Source organism: Ursus americanus, chromosome 30 (assembly GCF_024610735.1).
Source record: "Ursus americanus isolate L20-20 chromosome 30, mUrsAme1.1.p, whole genome shotgun sequence".
Taxonomy (NCBI): domain Eukaryota; kingdom Metazoa; phylum Chordata; class Mammalia; order Carnivora; family Ursidae; genus Ursus; species Ursus americanus.
In genome coordinates this window covers 4,418,232-4,438,760 of record NC_142156.1, presented here as the reverse complement: position 1 = coordinate 4,438,760, position 20,529 = coordinate 4,418,232, and the positions used below count along the sequence as shown (strand labels likewise).

Below are 20,529 nucleotides of genomic sequence, written 5' to 3'. Positions count from 1 at the left end.
GGGTTCCTCCCCTGCTTTAAGTCCTTCCATAACTCCCTATTACTCTTAGGTGGAGGTTTAGCCTCCTTACCAGACTCTAATTCCCTCGGGATCCCTCCCCTTCCTCCCTCCCTGCTTCATCTCTTCCAGCTCCCCACCTGATGTCTGCATCCAGCAGTTTGGATTTTCTTCTGTTTCCTATTGAATTTCTGTCAGCCTCTCTCACTCACCTCCAAATTCTTGTGTACATATGTCCTTCTCTCTGGTAACAATTGCCATCTTTTGCATCCAAACATATGTTTCTAGTATAGTAAATATTTGTGGTGCTTTTGGAGCCAGAAGAGGGGAGGTAATGACAAGTGCTCTTATGTCAAACTCTTGCAGTACCTTATGGAACGCATTCTGCCAAGAGTAGGCTTGAAGACATGAAATTAGGGATTTTCACACAGCTCTTCGGGGTTAATGTCAATGAGAACACCCACAAATTTCTTTGATTTCCTTGGTGCCCATGAGTGGGGCAGAAGAAATGGGCAATTGGCCCGAGCAGTGAAGCACCTCCCTTGTTTCCACATTGTCCTGAGGAACAGGGGAGGGGCTCCTGTACACATTCTTAGCTAGTCATTAAACTTAGTTTTCACAGTTCTCACATGTGTTTAAAAACAAACAGGGGTGCCTGGGTGGCTCAGTTGGTTAAGCATCTACCTTCAGCTTGGGTCATGACCCCAGGGTCCTGGAATCGAGCCCCGCATCAGGCTCCCTGCTCAGCAGGGAATCTGCTTCTCCCTCTCCCTCTGCCTGCTGCTCTGCCTACTTCTGCTCTCTCTCCCTTTGTCAAATAAATAAATAAATAAATCTTAAAAAAACAAAAAAACCCTTGGGTTTATTAATAAAGTTTTGCCCAGAGATGTTTTGCCTGCGTAACACTGTGATGTGGTCTACAATTTTCCTTATATTATTTCTGCATAGACAGTTTGAGAGAACGCGTGTGTTGGCATTGGTCCACCCCCGGGCGGTATGCTCCTCCCTAACCACAATACCCACTCCTGGGGTAGCAAGGAGATTTCATCAAAGGCAACTCCTTGGGGTGCCTGGCTGGCTCTGTGGGTAGACCATGTGATTTGTGATCTTGATCTCATGGTCATGAGTTCAAGCCCCATGTTGGGTGTTGAGCCTACTTAAAAAAAAAAAAAAAGGCAGCTCCTACAAGTACTTCAGCTATCTTTCACTCTTCTGAACCCTAGAGGTTTCTGCTCATTAACATAATTGACATTAGAATGAGCTTTTCAATGATGAGTCGTGTTTAAAATGTGTGGATTAGAAAATGTGTGGATTAAAAAAATAAATAAAATAAAATAAAATAAAATAAAATAAAATGTGTGGATTACCCAGAATTAGTTTAGAAGTGTCTTCATCCTGGCATTAATAAAGTATAAAAATCTAGTGAGCACTTCACCCTTCCATACTCAAGATAGCATCCTAGATTTTTTTTTTCCCTCAAAGATTTTATTTATTTATCTGACAGAGAGAGAGCAAGCACAAGTAGGGGGAGCAGCAGGCAGAGGGAGAGGGAGAAGGGCTCGATCCCAGGACCCCCGGATCATGGCCTGAGCAGAAGACAGATGCTTAATGATGGAGTCACCCAGGTGACCCAGCATCCCAGATTTGATTCTTAAAGGGTCCTGTGCCGCATAGTGGTGGGGAGGGTTCTTAGTTATATTCTGACACTGGAATACTTTTTTCTTTTGCCTCAGATGAAGCTTTTGTGCAAGGAGTTTTTAGAACAGCCAAGAGGAACAGATCAGGGCGTGGGTTGCACTTGCCATAAGTCATACGGCTGTTTCATGCCTGCTTGCTAAATGTCCTTACCAGAGGCAGAATTTTGTGTGAAACTTGCTTTCCTAAGAACCTAGTAGAACTAGAGGAAGAAAGAAGAAATCACTGGGGAAATTAGGAAATGCTTTGAGATGAATGAAAATGAAAATACAACAAACCAAAGCTTACGGGATTCAGCAAGAGCAATGCCTAGAGGGAAATTTATAGCTACACACAACTATTTTAGAAAAGAAGAAAAATCTCAAATCAATAGCTTACATTTCCACCTTATGCAATTAGAAAAAGAAGAGCAACCTAAATCCAAAGCAAGCAGAAGGAAGGAAATAACAAAGATTAGAGCAGAAATTAATGAAATAGTAGAAAAAAATAAAGAAAAATCGATGAAACCGAAAGTTGGTTCTATGAAGAGAGCAACACAATTGATAAACACTTAGACTGACAAAAAAATAAGAAGCAGACTCAAACTACTAAAATTAAGAATGAAAGAGGGGGCCTGGGTGGCTCAGGCAGTTGAGTATATGGCTCTTGATTTCAGCTCAGGTCTTGATCTCAGGGTTGTGAGTTCAAGCCCCATGTTGGGCTCAGTGCTGGGCATGAAGCCTACTTAAATGAAAAAGAAAAAAAAAAAAAAAGGAAAAGAGTGGTAATTACAAAGGAATACCATGAACAAACGTATGCCAACAAATTCGATAATTTAGATGAAATGGGTAAGTTCCCAGAAAGACACAAATTGACAAAGCTGATTTGAGAAGACATAGAAATTCTGAATAGACCTTTAATATGAGATTGAATTAATAATTAACAATCTTCCTACAGGGGTGCCTGGCTGGCTCAGTCTGTAGGGTACGCCACTCTTGATCTCAGGGTCGTGAGTTCAAGCCCCATGTTGGGTGTAGAGCTTGTTAAAAACGACAACAACAACAACAACAACAACAACAAAAGAAAGTTCCAGGAAATTGACTGTAAAACTATCATAACTAATAATTGAGTTCAGCAAGGTTATAGGACACATATTCAATATTTTAAGAATATTAAAATATTTAAGTTTAAAAATTAAAAAATCAGTTGTATTTCTGTACACTATCAATAAATAATCTGAAAATGAAATTAAGAAAATAATTCCACTGGGGTGCCTGGATGGCTCAGTCAGTTAAGTGTCAGACTCTTGATTTCAGCTCAGGTCATGCTCTCACGGTCCCAAGAGGGAGCCCCACAATCAGGCTCTGCCTCAGAGTCCAAGCCCAGTATGGAGGCTGCTTGAGATTCTCTCTCTCCCTCTGCCTCTGCCCCTCTCCCTGGCTTGTGCTCTTTCTCTCTCTCTCTCAAAATAAATAACTAAAATCTTAAAGAAAAGAGAGAGAGAATAATTCCATTTGTAAGAGCAATAGGGGCACCTGGGTGGCTCATTCTGTTGAGTGCCTGCCTTTGGCTCAAGTCTGGACGATCCCAGGGTCCTGGCATCAAGCCCGCGTTGGGTTCCCTGCTCAGCGATGAGCCTGCTTCTCCCTTTCCCTCTGCCCCTCCCCCGGCTTGTGCACGCTTTCTCTCTCAAATAAAAAAATAAAATCTTTAAAAAAGAAAAAGAAAAGAGCATCGAACAGAATAAGGGCCCCCTGACTGGCTCACTTGGTAGAGCATGCAACTCTTGATCTTGGGGCTGTGAGTTCAAGCCCCATGTTGGGTGTGGAGATTACTTAAAAACAAAATCTTTAAAAAAAAAATTAAAAAAAAAAAGAATAAAATACTTAGGAATAAATAATAAAATAAGCACATGACTTTTACACTGAAATTACAAAATCCTGTTGAAAGAAATTAAAGATGATCTAAATAAATAAAAAGCCTGTGTTCATGGGTCAGAAGATTTACACAGTTGTTTTTCTTTTTAAAAATTTTATTTTTTTATTTGAGAGTGAGAGAGAGCATGAGAGTGAAGTGAGGGGCAGAGGGAGAAGTAGACTCCCTGCTGAGTAGGGAGCCTGATGTGGGGCTTGATCCCACGACTCCAGGATCATGACCTGAGCCAAAGGCAGATGCTTAACCGACTGAGCCACCCAGGCGCCCCAACACTGTTGCTTAAATACTGAACACTCCCCACATTGATCTACAAACTCAATGCAATCCTTATGAAAATTCCAGTTGACTTCTTTTTGCATATGTTGACAAACTGATTGTAAAATTCATACAGAGATGCAAGTGTTGTATAATAATTTGGCCTTTGTTTCTGGTTCCTAGAGGGATAATCTATTTTATTTTTTAAAGATTTTATTTATTTATTTGAGAAAGAGAGAGAGAGAGCGCGTACAAGGTGGGGAGGGGCAGAGGGAGAGGGAGAAGCAGACTCCCTGCTGAGTGGGGATTCCCGATGCAGGGCTGGCTCCATCCCAGGACCGCGCAATCATGACCCAAGTCAAAATCAGAAGCTTAATGGACAGAGCCACCCAGGTGCCCCGGGAGGGATACTCTAAATCCTTGGAATCTCCTGAACAATAAGTGTGTCCTTGTTATTCCTGGGCATCTTTCGTCACTCCTGAGTTTATGTTAATGAATGAGATGACTCCAGATGGGGGCTGGTCACTAGAGAGACCAACTATGTGATTAGAAGATGGGGACTTGGAGCCAGCTCAGCGTCCAGCAATGGGAGGGAGGCTGAAGATGGAATTCAACTACATGGCCAATATTCAGTCAATGATATTTACATAATAAAACCCCAATAAAAACTCTGGACACCAAAGCTCAGTAGAGCTTCCTGGTTGGTGAACACACTGATGTGCCTGGGAGGGTGACATGCCCTGATTCCATGGGGAGAGGTCTCGGACGCTCTCTCTTCAGGACCTTGCCAGATCTTGCACTATGTGTCCCTTCATTTGTATCCTTCTTACAACTGTAGTCACAAATATAACTTTGTTTTGAGTTATATGAATCATTCTAGTGAATTGCTGATTCTAAGAGGGGTCATGGGAACCTCTTGAATTCATAGCCTGTCTGTCGTAAGTATGGATGGCCTGAGGACCCCCCCTTGAGGCTGACATCTGAAATAAGGGCAATCTTGTTGGAATTAAACCTGCACCTTTAAATCTACAAAGTCTCACACTAACTGTGGGTGATTAGTGTCAGAATTACGCTATAGTATTACACTGGTGTCAGAAAAGCAAGCAACCCAGAATAGCCACAGAGTCTTAAAAAAGAGGAATGAGGGGCACCTGGGTGCTCAGTTGGTTAAGTGTCTGACTCTTGACCTTGGCTCAGGTCCTGATCGCACTGTTGTGAGTTCAAGCCCCAGACTGGGCTCCATGACCAGCTTAACAAAAAAAGAAGAAGAAGAAGAAGAAGAAGAGGAGGAGGAGGAGGAGGAGGAGGAGGAGGAGGAGGAGGAGGAGGAGGAGGAGGAGGAGGAAGAATGAAGTTGATAGACTCAAACTTGCTGTGATGAGTTTCTGAGTTGCCACATAGGCATTTTACAGCATGATAATCCTGCTCATATCCAGAGTCTGGGCTTTTAAATAAGGATTCAAATTTAGGACTTTGCTTTTCCCAGGGCACCTTTTTAAAATAACCATGTAGAGTTAAGCCCATGAAAAGTCAGTGACCTCTACGTCACCCACCTTATAAGTAATAGATGCTTGCTACCCTGTTCTCTATCTCCTGCTCACTCATGGCCTGGGACAAAACCTGCCCTTCCTCCAGCTCATTGTGTTGGCCACCTCTTCCTACATCCCATCCCCTTCTCACCTGCCACCCCACTTCTGGGATCTGTAAGTAATAAATCCTGTGACTTTACTTCCTTTGTGTGTGTGTGTTGAAACTGTACCTTCAATCACAACAACCCTGTGGTTTTCACTTCCCCAAAGTGGGAGCTCAGATGTTGAGAAAGCTACCTGCTGATCCTCTGTGGTGGCTTGTGTCCCCTCATTCACCAGGTCACAATCTGCATATTCTTAATTCAATACGCTGGCTCCAGCTTCTCAACACACTTTCTGATTCCAAAACAGTGTCATACTGACGTGGGGATAGATGTATAGATCAATGGAATAGAATTAAGAATTCAGAAATATACCCTTACACTTATGATCAACTGATTCTCAACAAGGATGACTAAACAATTCAATGGGGGAAAGAACAGACTTTTCAATAATGATGTTGGAATAATTGGATAGCCACATGCAAAAGAATGAGGTTAGGTCCCTGCCTAACACCGTGTACAAAAATGAACTCAAAATGGATTATTGACATAAATGTAGGAGCTAAAAATATAAAACTCTTAGAAGAAATTGCAGGGGTAGGTATTTGTAAACTTGGGTTAGGTAACGGTTTCTTAGCTGCAACACCAAAAGCATGAGTAACAAAAGAGAAGACTGGTCAGTTGACCTCATCAACATTAAACACTTTTGTGGTTCAAAGGACATCATCAACAAGGTGAAAACATAACTCACAAAATAGGAGAAAATATTTGCAAATCATATATCCAAAAAGGGAATTGTATCACAATATGTGAAAAATTAACTCAATGGTAAAAAGACAACCCAGTTTTTAAAAGGGCAAAGGATGAGAACAGGCATTACTTCAGAAAGATTTGTAAATGGCTAGTAAATATGGGATTATATACTTAACATCATTAGTCAGAAATGCAAATCAAAACTACAGTGAGGGCGTTCCTGGGTGGCTCAGTAGATTAAGCACTGGACTCTTGATTTGGGCACAGGTCATTATCTCTGGGTTATGAGACTGGACTCTGCGCTGGGCATGGAGCCTGCTTAAGACCGTCTCCCTCCCTCTTCCTTTGTCCCTCCCCTTCTTGCCTGCTTGCACACTCTCTCTGCCCCCTCAAAAAAAAAAAAAAAAAAAAAAGCAAAACTACAGTGAGATAACACTTTGCCAACTACTAGAACAGCTAAAATTAAAAAGACAGTAGCAAGTGTTGACAAGGATATGGAGAAATTGGAAATTTTATACACTGTGGAAAGATTGTCAATGGTACAATCACTTTGGAAAATAGTTTGGCAGTTTATCAACAGATTAAACATATAATTACCATATGACCCAGCGATTCTACTCCTAGGCATAGATCCAAGAAAAATGAAAATATATGTCCAAGCAAAAATGTGTACATTGATTTATTTAAAGATTTTATTTTTAAGTAATCTCCATACCCAATGGGGGGCTCAAACCTACAATCTTGAGATCAAAAGTCACATGCTCTACTGACTGAGCCAGCCATGTGCACGTTTATGCTAAGGGAAAGAAGCAGGTACAAAAGACCACTTGTTGTATGGTTCTGTTTGTAAGAAAAATCCAGACTGGGCAAATCTACAGGTTAATATTTGCCTAGGGCAAGAGGTGGGGAGGAGAAGGGGAAGATAGAGAGTGATTCCTAATGGTACAAGATTCCTTTCTGAGATGACAAAAATGTCCTAAAATTAGATCCTGGTGACGGTTGCCTAGCTCTGTAAATAGGCTTAAAACCACTGAACCGTATACATTTTAGACAGGTGAACCCTGTGGTATATAAATTAAATCTCAATACAACTTTTAGAAAACAAATCTGGTGGCAAGGTTATGGTAGAGTAGCTAACTTTGACCTACCCAGTATTCTTGGTGGTTTCTGACGCCTACCAAAAGGAACCCAATAGCCATGCATGGGCAAGCTGGCGTAGGTCCATACCGCCTAGCCTGCTAGTGGTGTGCGCCATCCTTTTTTCTAACATATGCTGGGAGGGTCTAGTGGCGTGTGCCATTTTTTTTTTTCCCTAACATATGCTGGCAGGGTTGGGGGGGGGTTGGTAACTATTGTGAATAAGAGATATATAGGGGTTACAGTGAGCTTTCCTCTACTTCTCTGAGAATTTGAAACTAGGGAAGCCAGATGGAATATGAAATATCATAATGATGAAAGCACACACATATAAAACAGCAGAGAAAGAAATGATGGCAACTGAGCCAACGCTTGCAGTATAATTGGTAGTTAGAACCCATTTTTCTTTCTTTCTTTCTTTCTTTCTTTCTTTCTTTCTTTCTTTCTTTCTTTCTTTCTTTCTTTCTTTCTTTCTTTCTTTCTTTCTTTCTTTCTTTCTTTCTGAGATTTTATTTATTTATTTGACAGAGAGAGAGAGAGACAGCCAGCGAGAGAGGGAACACAAGCAGGAGGAGTGGGAGAGGAAGAAGCAGGCTCCCAGCAGAGGAGCCTGATGTGGGGGCTCGATCCCAGAACACCGGGATCACGACCTTAGCCGAAGGCAGACACTTAATGACTGAGCCACCCAGGTGACCCTCTTTCTTTTTTCTTATTGTGGTAAAATATGCATTACATGTGGCACCTGGCTGGCTCAGTCAGTAGAGCATGCAACTCTTGATCTCAAGGTTGTAAGTTTGAGCCCCACGTTGAGTACAGAGATTACTTAAAAATAAATATTAAAAAAAAATACACATTATGGGGCGCCTGGGTGGCACAGCGGTTAAGCGCCTGCCTTCGGCTCAGGGCGTGATCCCGGCATTGTGGGATCGAGCCCCACATCAGGCTCCTCCGCTATGAGCCTGTTTCTTCCTCTCCCACTCCCCCTGCTTGTGTTCCCTCTCTCGCTGGCTGTCTCTATCCTGTCGAATAAATAAATAAAATCTTAAAAAAAAAAAAAAGAAACCTTAATGCTCTTAAAAAAAAAATACACATTACACAGAAGGGTTGGTGCCTTTGAGTCTGGTCATAATCCCAGGGTCCTGGGATTGAGCCCTGCATCGGGCTCCCTGCTGGTGAGCCTTCTCCCTCTCCTCCCTGCGTGTGCTCGCTCTCTCTCTCTCTCTCTCTCTCTCTCGCAAATAAATAAATAAAATCTTTAAAAAAGAAAGAAAGAAGGAAAGGAAGAAGGAAGGAAGGAAGGACAGAGGGAGGGAGAGAGAAAGGAGGAAGGAAGGAAAGGAAGAAAGAAGGAAAGAAAAAAAGAAAGAAAAAAAAAAGAAAGAAAGGAAGGAAGAAAATCCATGTATAACTCCTGACTTTCCAAAAACTTAACTACTAATAGCCAACTGTTGACCAGAGGCCTTATAACAAACAGTTGATTGACACATATTTTGTATGCTCTATGTGTTATACACTGTATTCTTATGGTCAAGTAAGCTAGGGAGAAGAAAATGCTTTTTAGAAAATCATGAGGAAGAGAAAATACATTTATAGTACTGAACTGTATTGAAAATTATCTGTGCATGAATGGACCCACATAGCTGAAACCTGTGTTGTTCAAGGGTCAACTGCAGTGTTCCTCCTGACCTGGCTGCCTCTCTCTTAATCTCATCTCTGTCACCCTCCCGCTACTCCCCCTCCCCAACCCCAGTACAATACTATTCTTCTTTACTTGCACCCCGTGTCTCTTGCTTATCTACTTGAAAATGCCAAATGCCTTCAGGAAGCACCCATGATTCTGCCCCTAATCTCCGGTTGAGGCCAAGGGCCCATCCTCTCTGCTCCCATCTCCTTCTGTGCTTCTGTTAATCTTTGCTGAGTGCAGCGGCAGGCTCTGTGCTAAGTACTGCGTGTGCACTGCTTTATATGCTCTTCACTCCTGATGTCCCATTTGTATGTCATCATGGTTGACGGTGGTGCTATGGCCATCCATGTTTTACAGATAGGAAGACTGAAACTCAGACACTAAACTGCTCAAGGTCACACAGTGAGTAAGAGGGAACAGTAGATGGGAAACCCAGTTCTGTCTGATTGTAGGCAATCTGCAGTATCACAAATATAATTTGTAACCTGATTTCTTCTTTCCTTAGTCCACTGGGTGAGCGCTCATTTTTTTTTTTTTTTAACACTTTAGGGCTCTCACATCATCTCCTCTGCAAAGCCTATCCTGTTCCTCCCCTTCCCCCAGCTGAGTTAGGTGTTTCTTGCTTGGGGCTTCCATGGTCCTGGAAGCCCCAGGGAAATATCCTGTTAAAATCTCAATTCCAATCTCTCTCTTGAAAAAATCATGAGACTGTCAACACAGTCTCCGTGGCAACAATTACCAGAGTCTAGTAGTGTCTCCTCCCCAGCTTTGAGATGGGGCATCTACTCCATTTCCTTGAAGACCTCACCCCTCCCCAATACATCACCCCCACCACCATCATCCATGTATTTGTTTCCTGCCTGAAGCCCTTAACCCTTGGGACTCTGATGATATGTTTCTGACGATTCTTTTGCCTCTTGACAGCGACCCATGGAAACGAAAAAATGGTGTGTTGCATTTTTTCATCTGGCCCCCTCCAATATATTCAACATGTCACAAAAAGTGACAGAACCAAAGGAATTAGTAAAGCTTTACATCCAAGTCTGCTGCAAGCATGTGTCACCTGCTATTGAACACGCTAGGGGGCATGACCACTATCCTGACTCAGAGCAAAACAGCATCTTTCCCTTTGTCTGGTGGCAGCCACAGAGACAGGAACAAGCCTGTCAGCAGTGGAATTGCCTTCCTCTCTGGTTACAGATTATTTGTTATATAATTCCCTCTGCTATGATGGGAACTGCCCTTGGCTTCTGTGCAGGAAAAAGTTAACATAACATTCCTGAGATTGCATATCCTTAGAAAAGCCTGCTGAAAAAGTTGGCCCTTGGCTGGGAATTTGGATTTAGGGAGAGTTTACTTATTCCCAGAATTGATAAGACTGGCGCACAGTGCCTAAATTGTTTGTAGAAACAATGTAGTTTATGCTGAATACCTGTTTTCCTTCTGGGAGTCTGGAATTCTGGCACATGCTAGGCAGAGAGCTCATGTGACCAGTGCCTAAGAAAGTCTGGGTACTGAGTCTCTAATGAGCTTCCCTTACAGATGACATTGTTACACAGGTTGTCACAGCTCATTGCTGGGGGAATGCAGTGTACCCTGTGTGCCTCCCAGGGAGAGGACCTTGGGCCTAGTTGCCATTGGACTTCATCCCATGTGCCTTTTCCCTCTGTTGAGTTACCTTTGTGTCCTTTCATTGTAATACATCAGACCATGAGTAGGATGGGACACTAAGTCCTGTGAGATTTCCTAGAGAGTTATTGGATCTGGGGCGGGTCTTAGGGACACCTACACAGCTTCTCTCTGCTTGTCTGGATTCTACTCTCCCTCTTCCTTGAACCCTTACCTGGTTACTACACCTGGGAGCGATCCGTCCCTATGCCCAATGAAGCTGTATATGAAGGCCTTGGAAACAGGGACTTGGATCAAGTCCTGCCTCTGTTTGGCATGATGCATGCCCTGGTAAATGGCCCCTAGTTACAAATTGTTTAATCCTCAGGTGCCTGGGTGGCTCAGTCAGTTAAGTGTCTGCCTTCGGCTCAAGTCATGATCCTGGAGTCCTGGGATCGAGTCCCACATTGTGCTACTTGCTCAACGGGCAGTCTTCTTCTCCCTCTGCCCTTCAGCCCACGTGTGCTCTCTCTCTCTCAAATAAATAAAATCTTTTAAAAAATATTTAAAAAACCCCCAAAACAAATTGTTTAATCGTCTTGGCTGGTACTTAGTCTGGTCGGTTCAGCCTCCCTAAGAGCAAAAATAGGCTTAGGTAGACCTGAGTTTGAATCCTAACTCTTGACTCTTATCTTCTGGGAACTTATTTCTTCATCTGTAAAATGAGTTAAGTTCGGTTTAATTTGGTGGATTCATGCAAAGTACTACACATAGTAACTATGGAGCAAACAGGAACTTTTTTTTTCCCGATTTTTTTTTTTTTTTTAAGTAAACTCTACAAGCAATGTGGGGGGCAAACTCACAACCCTGACAGCAAGAGTCACAGTCTCTACAGACTAAGCCAGCCAGTCTCCCCAGCAAATGGGAACTTTTTTTTTTTTTAAAGATTTTATTTATTCAGAGAGAGACAGGCAGTGAGAGAGGGAACACAAGCAGGGGGAGTGGGAGAGGAAGAAGCAGGCTCCCAGCGGAGGAGCCCGATGTGGGGCTCAATCCCAGGACTCTGGGATCACACCCTGAGCCGAAGGCAGACGCTTAACAATTGCGCCACCCAGGCGCCCCAAATGGGAACTTTTTATTATTTTTCTGATTATTGGTATAAAATCCCTCTCCACAAATAGACAGGAAACTTCTAACTGTTCTGTGCATGACTTTGTTGTAAAGTAAAAATAATAAAACTAGTCATTATAATTTTAAAAATTACATTTGAGTGTGTACTATGTGCTCTGTGTTGGGCTAAGCAATTTGCTTAGAGAATTTATTTCATTTGATCCTTACAACAACCTTGTGAAATAGGTTCTATTACCATGTTAAAGTTGAGGAAATGAAGCTTAGCATAACTGTGGCCTCACGCAAGTAGGTGGCAGAGCTGGGATTCAAATCCAGGTGTATGACTCAGGTCAGGCCCCCATAATAAAGTACCATGGACTAGGAGACTTAACTATAGCAGTCAATTTTCCCACAGTCCGGAGGCTGGAAATCCAAGATCAAGGTGCCAGCGCAGTCAGTTTCTTTTCTTTTCGTTCGTTCTTTCTTTTTTTTTTAAGATTTTATTTTTTTGTCAGAGAAAGAGAGCACAGGCAGGGGCAATGGCAGGTAGGGGAGAAGCAGGCTCCCTGCTGAGCAAGGAGCCCAATGTGGGTCTCGATCCCAGGACCCTGAGATGACCTGAGCCGAAGGCAGACAGTTAACCGACTGAGCCACCCAGGGGCCCCAAATACCTTATTTGTTCTGATAAATTTTTTCTATATTGGGAACGATGTGGGGAGGGAGGTGAATGCTCAATTTGCTTTACTTGGTCAGAAACTTTAATTCAGGGGCGCCTGGCTGGCTCGTTCAGAGAAGCATGTGACTCTTGATCTTGGGGTCATGAGTTCCAGCCCCACATTGGGTGATTACTTAAATGAACTTAGAAAAAAAAAAAACAAAAAAAACCCAACCCAAAAAACTTAAATGAACTTAGAAAACAACAACAACAACAACAAAACCCAACCCAAAAAATAGTCCAAATAGGGCTGCTAACCTTCCAGATGTCTAGAAACCTACCTCCCCATAAGGCTTTGACAGGGAACACTTGCAAGGGTTCCTGGATTTAGAAGTCCCGCAAAACTTGGACTTTACCCTAATAGGGAAAGAATTTGGAAGAGTGAGGGAAAAAAAAAAAAGAAAAACAAAAGTAATTACACTGACTCAGAAATAAAGTCTTTTTTATTTATTCCCTAAACCAGAAGTAGTTAGCTGGGAGGCCCAGTGGCCTTTCCAGCTGATGGCAACAGGTAAGGGAAAAGTTTCTTTGAAGTTCCTCCAAAAATGTTTATCTGATTTCTTTTTGAGGTCAGATTGTTTTGGTCCCTGATCATTGTTCTGAAGAAGGAATGAAGATTGTCTGCAGAAGTATTGCAAACACTACTTTCATCTCCTACTTATTTGCAGAGGCACCCAATTTAATCATGACATTTGCTTGCACTGTAATTGTTCGCTTAAAGACTCCCTGTATGTTTTCAGACAAATAACTCATTCTCCTTGTAAAATGTAAGAGGGCTGGTGATTGGACTGATATTCCTAAATACAATTAAGCTAGACAGCTGCTGTGGTTAATTTGCCTTCAGAAATCCTAAAATGTTAACAAACTGAGTAGAACAGGATCAGGGTTCACAAGATATAAATTCTTAGACAAGGATGAGGGAGGATGAAAAGGGGCTGCAGTTTAAGCTCTAGGAGTTGAACCTTGGTTCAGAACTCTGATTTTTCAATTGTAAACAAGCAATGCTCTCCAAGAGTTGTTATTTCTTGGAATTTCTCTTTCTTTCTTTCTTTCTTTCTTTCTTTCTTTCTTTCTTTCTTTCTTTCTTTCTTCTTCCTGCGTGTCGGTTTTTTGGTTTGTTTTCTTTTTTTGTTTTTGGTAATCTCTACACCCATCATGGCCACACTGGACTAACTCTTGATAATATCATCTACATTTTGAAATGTAGGCTTAAGAGATCCTTAGGCAGCTTTGCATGGTTACTAAACTGAATGCCCTGAAGACTAGACTAACAAGGGCACTAGTGAAGGGCCCGCCATTAGAAAGAAGATACGGTTCTAGGGCAGAGGTTGGGAATCCCTGGGTCAAATCTAGCCCACTGCCTCTTTTGTAAACAAAATGTTACCATGACAGAGTTGAGCAGTTATAACAGAGGCAGGATGGACCACAAAGCCTAAAGCATTTACTGTCTGGCCCTTTGCAGTAAAAGTTTGCCAACCCGTTCTCCAGAGCCTCAAGTTGGCCCCATCCCCACTTCTTTTACTGGCCTAGTGGGGAGCACGCTGTATCAAGTATCACACAAAGAACTGACCACCCAAGCTCTGGCTACACTGGGTTTCCTCCCACATGATAAACTTCGCCATCCATTAATGCTTGAGCCACGGGTTTAACTAAGCTGGTAAAAGCAGTGAATGCATCTCTAGTCTCAATTAACTGAAGCCAGAAAAGAAATATGCAAGAACTTTATTTCAGAAACTTTTAAACTAGTAATCATTAGAGGGGAATCTTCTTTAACTTGATCTTTTCTTCTACATTTGAAAAGTATCTCATCTTTGTTAACATTTCCTTGGCTTTTTCCAAATCATCTGAAATAAACAGAGACGTTAAGGTGAGGCTTCATTTCAAGCAAGAATAAAACTAACTCTACTGACCAAGGTAGCCAGTCCGAATCACAGATAAAGTTTTAAAATGAAAACTGTGAGATCTGTATTTGCATCTGTCTGTATGTTTATGTATGTCTGCTAAGTATATATATTTTCTTGTCTCCCAATAGTATTACCAAATTAATTTACAAAATTCCTTAAAAGAGTTGTATTGTCTCTACGACCCAGCAATTTTATTACTGGGTGTTTACCCCAAAGATACAAATGTGGCAATCTGAATGGGCACCTGAACCCCAATGTTTATAGCAGCAATGTCCACTATAGCCAAACTATGGAAAGAACCCAGATGTCCATTGGCAGATGAATGGATAAGGAAGATGTGGTAAATATATACAATGGAATATTACTCAGCCGTAGAAAAGGAAATCTTGCCATTTGCAGCGATGTGGATGGAACTAGAGGGTATTATGCTAAGTGAAATAAGTCAATCAAAAAAAGATAATTATTAGATGATCTCTGGTGGAGATCCACTGATACGTGGAATTTAAGAAACAAGGCAGAGGATCATAGGGGAAGAGGGGAAAAAATGAAACAAGACGAAACCAGAGAGGGAGACAAACCATAAGAGACTCATAATCTTTTTTTTTTTTTTAAAGATTTTATTTTTTTATTTGACAGAGATAGACAGCCAGCGAGAGAGGGAACACAAGCAAGGGGAGTGGGAGAGGAAGAAGCAGGCTCCCAGCAGAGGAGCCTGATGTGGGGCTCGATCCCAGAACGCCGGGATCACGCCCTGAGCTGAAGGCAGACGCTTAACGACTGAGCCACCCAGGTGCCCCAAGAGACTCATCATCTTAAGAAACAAAGCCGAGGGTGGCTGGAGGGGAGGGGTTGGGGGGATAGGGTGACTGGGTGATGGACATTGGGGAGGATATATGTTGTAATGAGTGCTGGGTATATAAGACTGATGAATCACAGACCTGTACCCCTGAAACAAATAATACATTATATGTTAATTAATTGAATTTAAATAAAAAAAATTCGGGGCGCCTGGGTGGCTCAGTTAGTTAAGTGACTGCCTCCGGCTCAGGTCAGGATCCCAGAGTCCTGGGATTGAGCCTCACATCAGGCTACCTGCTCACTGGGGAGCCTGCTTCTCCCTCTCCTGTTCCCTCTCCTTGTGCTCTCTCTCTCTCTGTCAAATACATAAATAAAATCTTAAAAAAAAAGTTAAAAAAATAAAAATTAACAAAAAAAGGAGTTGTATCCTGTCTTAGAGAGAAATAAGTTCTTACATAAATTAAGTCTTCCTAAAACTTCCAGAAATATAGGAACCAGGGGCGCCTGGGTAGCACAGTCGTTAAGCGTCTGCCTTCGGCTCAGGGCGTGATCCCAGCGTTCGGGGATCGAGTCCCACATCAGGCTCCTCCGCTGGGAGCCTGCTTCTTCCTCTCCCACTCCCCTGCTGTGTTCCCTCTCTCGCTGGCTGTCTCTCTGTCACATAAATAAATAAAATCTTAAAAAAAAAAAAAGAAATATAGGAACCAACTCAAATATTTTTATTGTCACGTAACTTGTATAAATCTTTGGTAAGTAAGACTAGTTTGGTATTATTGGTTTAATAAAATAGGTATGTTTTCAGAGTTGTTAACATTAAATTATAATGCAAACATACATTGTAATTCTGCTTGGATTTACTAGTCAAATAACCGAATATTATATTTATTAGATGTTTAAAATTATAGAGATGGTAAATTTGATATTACTCAAATTAACTCATTCTGATAAACTTTATGTTTTTTTTTTTTTTTTTTTTTTAAGATTTTATTTATTTATTTGACAGAGATAGAGACAGCCAGTGAGAGAGGGAACACAAGCAGGGGGAGTGGGAGAGGAAGAAGCAGGCTCACAGCGGAGGAGCCCGATGTGGGGCTCGATCCCACAACGCCGGGATCACGCCCTGAGCCGAAGGCAGACGCTTAACCGCTGTGCCACCCAGGCGCCCCTGATAAACTTTATGTTTTAAAGATTTTATTAATTTACTTGAGAGAGAGAGATGAGAGCACAAGCAGGAGGAGCAGCAGAGGAAGAGGGAGAAGCCTCCTCCCCACTGAGCAGGGAGCCTGAAGTGGGGCTCGATCCCAGGACCCTGGGATCATGACCTGAGTCGAAGGCAGACACTTAACTGACTTAGCCACCCAGGTGCCCCTGATAAACTTTATTTATAATAATAATTACACTTCATAATATGCTGCCTAAAAATCATTTCCAAGATCTTTTTTTGGCAACTTGGAGCCTTAGAGTCTAGTAAGCTAAGTTAAATAATAGATATTACATAAATAAATAATTTCTAAATAAGATAAAGTGTTAAAACTTTCACCATTAAGCAAAAGTTTAAGTTTATATACTTTTGGCTATTTATTTTTATATGGCCCAGAGAGGCCAAGGATCTTGGGTCTCTCTTTTTTTTTTTTTTAAAGATTTTATTTAGTTATTCGACAGAGATAGAGACAGCCAGTGAGAGAGGGAACACAAGCAGGGGGAGTGGGAGAGGAAGAAGCAGGCTCCCAGTGGAAGAGCCTGATGTGGGGCTCGATCCCATAACGCCAGGATCACGCCCTGAGCCGAAGGCAGACGCTTAACGACTGTGCCACCCAGGCGCCCTGGATCTTGGGTCTCTTAATAAACATGTCCTTGCCACATTAAAAACAGTTATTTCAGGAAACATATACCTCTACAGCTTATGAGATGGTATATTCATAAAATTTGTTAATCTATTACAGAATACTGGAATATTATAGTTCTCAATTGTCTACTTCCTAGTTTTCTCTGTAAAATAAAGGTCAGTAATGTTTAAAATGTATAATCAATATGTAAAAAAATAAGACTACGAGTAACGAGATTGAAGGGAAACAACTTTGTATACAAAGAATGGAAGAAAAGTAGGACGTGTTTTTATATGAAAAGTATGTAAAGAATGAAGAGTATGTTTCCTTTAAGATAAAAAAAAAAAGTAATTTTGTCCTAAATGTAGAATGTGAAAGAGGGAAAGAATAAAACAAAACATGAATGGATATTGAGAGTTGTAAAAGGTTTGTGGAAAAGGAATTTTGTGTTGTGAGGTTAAAGCTGGCTAAGATTGGGGCGCCTGGGTGGCTCATTCCATTAAGCGTCTGCCTTCGGCTCAGGTCATGATTTCAGGGTCCTAGGATTGAGCCCCACATCGGGCTCCTTGCTCAGTTGGGAGCCTGTTTCTCCCTCTCCATCTGCCCCTCTGCCCTGCCTGTTTGTGCTCTCTCTGTCAAATAAATAAATAAAATCTTAAAAAAAAAAAAAAAGGGGGCACCTGGGTGGCTCAGCTGTTAAGCGTCTGCCTTTGGCTCGGGTAATGATCTCAGGGTCCTGGGACTGAGCCCCACATCGGGATCCCTGCTTGGTGGGAAGACTGCTTCTTCCTCTCACACTCCCCTTGCTTGTGTTCCCTCTCTCGCTGTCTCTCTCTGTCAAATAAATAAAATCTTGAAAAAAAAAAAAAAAGCTGGCTAAGAATAAGTGGATTTATAATTATATAGTTTTTTTTGTTTTTGTTTTTTTTTAATATTTAATTAATTAATTTATTTGACCAAGAAATAGAGGGTCAGAGACCACAAGCAGGGAGAAGCAGGCTCCCTGCTGAGCAGGGAGTCCAATGTGGGGCTCAATGTTAGGCTCCATCCCAGCACACTGGGATCATGACCTGAGCTGAAGGCAGGTGCTTAACTGACTGAGCGACCCAGGTGCACCTATGGTGTTTTTTTTTTTTTTTTATATGAACTTTATTTTTTAATTTTTTAAAAAGCTTTTATTATTATTATTTTTTTAAGTAATCTCTACAACCAACGTGTGGCTTGAACTCACAACCCTGTGATCAAGACTCGTACACTCCACTGACTGAGCCCAGTCAGGTGCCTCTTGAAATGAATTTTAATCTCAGTAGTGTAGTGACAAAACCAGAGTTTGGTTTTCTCTGTTAAAATGACAAAGTTTTGGGATGCCTGGGTGGCTCAGTTGGTTAAGCATCTGTGTTTGGCTCAGGTCATGATCCCAGAGTCCTGGGACTGAGTCCTGCATCAGGCTCCTTGTTCAGCAGGGAGTCTGCTTCTCCCTCTGCCTACCGCTCCCCCTGCTTGTGCTCTCTCTCTCTGACAAATAAATAAAATATTTTTTAAAAATGGCAAAGTTTTTTTGATTATTGGTCTGGTCTTAATAAAAGACTGTAAAAGATTTTTCTTTACCTTTTGAGTTACCTGCCTAGGTAACATATATTCTGTGTCTTATCAGAATAATTTTGTATGCTTCAAGTTGTCTTTATCACGTCCTTCATTACTTAAGAGAACAAAGTCTTCTCACTATTCAGGGATAAGGTTCTTTATTTTTTATGTTACCTCCTGCATTTGTCTTTGAAATTTTTTATCACCACATTGGTTAAATGGATAACTAAGTATTGTTTTACAACGACCTATGATCCTATTTAATTATATATTTAAAGCATTTGACATTTTGGACAACTTCCCAAAATCGAATTCTAAATAAAGTCTTCCTGACCTCAAACTAACTTTGAATTTTCTGAGAGGATCCCTGGAAACCCTCGAAGGGTTTGTTCTCTCACTTTCCAAAGAGAGATGTTAATCTAATTTGGTTTATTTGATTAAATTATATTGCATTGGAACCACGTCAAAGAAGAGATATCTAATCTTCTCTAGGTTACATTTGTATGAGCAGAATGTTATTATTTTAGAAATTCTATAAAGTTCCTAGAAATTTGCCAATGCCCTCACTATAATATATCCTGGTATAATGTTACTAGTCTAGTTATTATGTTAAAATGTTCTATGTCACAGAAACAACCAAATTTCCTTGTCAACTGAGTTATTTTTATAACAAACTCTCATCAGATCTTTAACTGTGGTCATTTTATGTCTTTCGCTATCCACAGATAGCTGTGGTTTTACTCTGATGCTTTCCTAAAAGCTCCTGCAACCAGCTATGTGCCAGAAGATATGTGTTTAACAAAAAGGGACGGTCTCAGAGTCTCATGAAGAAGGACTGTACCAGGCACAGGCTTCTGATGGCATTGCTTAAATAACCTTGAGATCAAAACAATAAACTAAGTTAGGATTTCCAAAACTAGAATGAAAAAGCCAATGGCTTCATGACATAACAATGTAAGTTTTACTTCTTTTGATTTTATTTATTCATTTGAGACAGAGAGATAAAGAGAGAGTGCATGAGCAGGGGAAGGGGCAGAAGGAGAGGGAGAACCAGACTCCCCGCTGAGCAGGGAGGCGGACTGGGGGGGGGGGTAAGGGGGGCTCGATCCCAGAACCTGGAGATCATGACTTGAGCTGAAGGCAGACACTTAACCATCTGAGCCACCCGGGTTCCCCACATTTTACTTAAAAAAAAAAAAAAAATTTTTTTTTTGTATTTATGTAAGTTTTTATTTAAATTCCAGTTAACGTACAGTGTAATATTAGTTTCAGGTATACAATTTAGTGATTCAACAATTCTATACAACACCCAGTGCTCATCACAACTGCACTCCTTAATCCCCATCACCTGTTTAACCCATCCCCCCACTCACCTCCCAGCTGGTAACCATCAAGTTTCTCTATTGTGAAGTCTATTTCTTGGTTTGCCTTTCTCTCTTTTTTTTTTTTTTTTTAAGATTTTATTTATTTATTCGACAGAGATAGAGACAGCCAGCGAGAGAGGGAACACAAGCAGGGGGAGTGGGAGAGGAAGAAGCAGGCTCATAGCGGAGGAGCCTGATGTGGGGCTCGATCCCAGAACGCCGGGATCACGCCCTGAGCCGAAGGCAGACGCCCAACCGCTGTGCCACCCAGGCGCCCCTCTCTTTTTCTCCCCCTATGACTGTTTGCTTTGTTTGTTTGTTTTTAAAGATTTATGTATTTATTTTAGAGAGAGACTGAGAGAGAGCACAAGTGGGAGGGGCAGAGAGAGAGAGAGAGAGAAAATTCCCACCAGACTCCACGCTGACTTCGGGGCTCTACCTCAGGACCCTGCTATCATGACCTGAGCTGAAACCAAGAATTGGAAGCTTAACCGACTGAGCCATTCAGGTACCCCCAATTTGTTTTGTTTCTTTTAAAGACCTTATTTTGAGAGG

The 20,529-nt window shown here is 41.6% G+C and overlaps 1 protein-coding gene across 4 annotated transcripts in view; it reads right to left on the bottom strand.

Annotated features, from left to right (window-relative positions):
* The window catches only part of HSCB (HscB mitochondrial iron-sulfur cluster cochaperone), a 38,062-nt gene that overhangs the window by 6,141 nt on the left and 11,392 nt on the right, over positions 1 to 20,529 (bottom strand). For 2 of the 4 annotated variants that reach the window (XM_087857192.1, XM_045791242.2), the window contains one exon: positions 14,205 to 14,342. The exons of 1 other annotated variant lie outside the window; for it this stretch is intronic. In XM_087857192.1, coding sequence (XP_087713318.1) covers positions 14,251 to 14,342 — 92 coding nt within the window. In that variant the 3' untranslated portion in view covers positions 14,205 to 14,250. Of the gene's footprint in view, positions 1 to 14,204; positions 14,343 to 15,190; positions 15,349 to 20,529 lie in introns of those variants that run through there. One more of the 4 variants, XM_087857191.1, reaches the window with a different exon arrangement.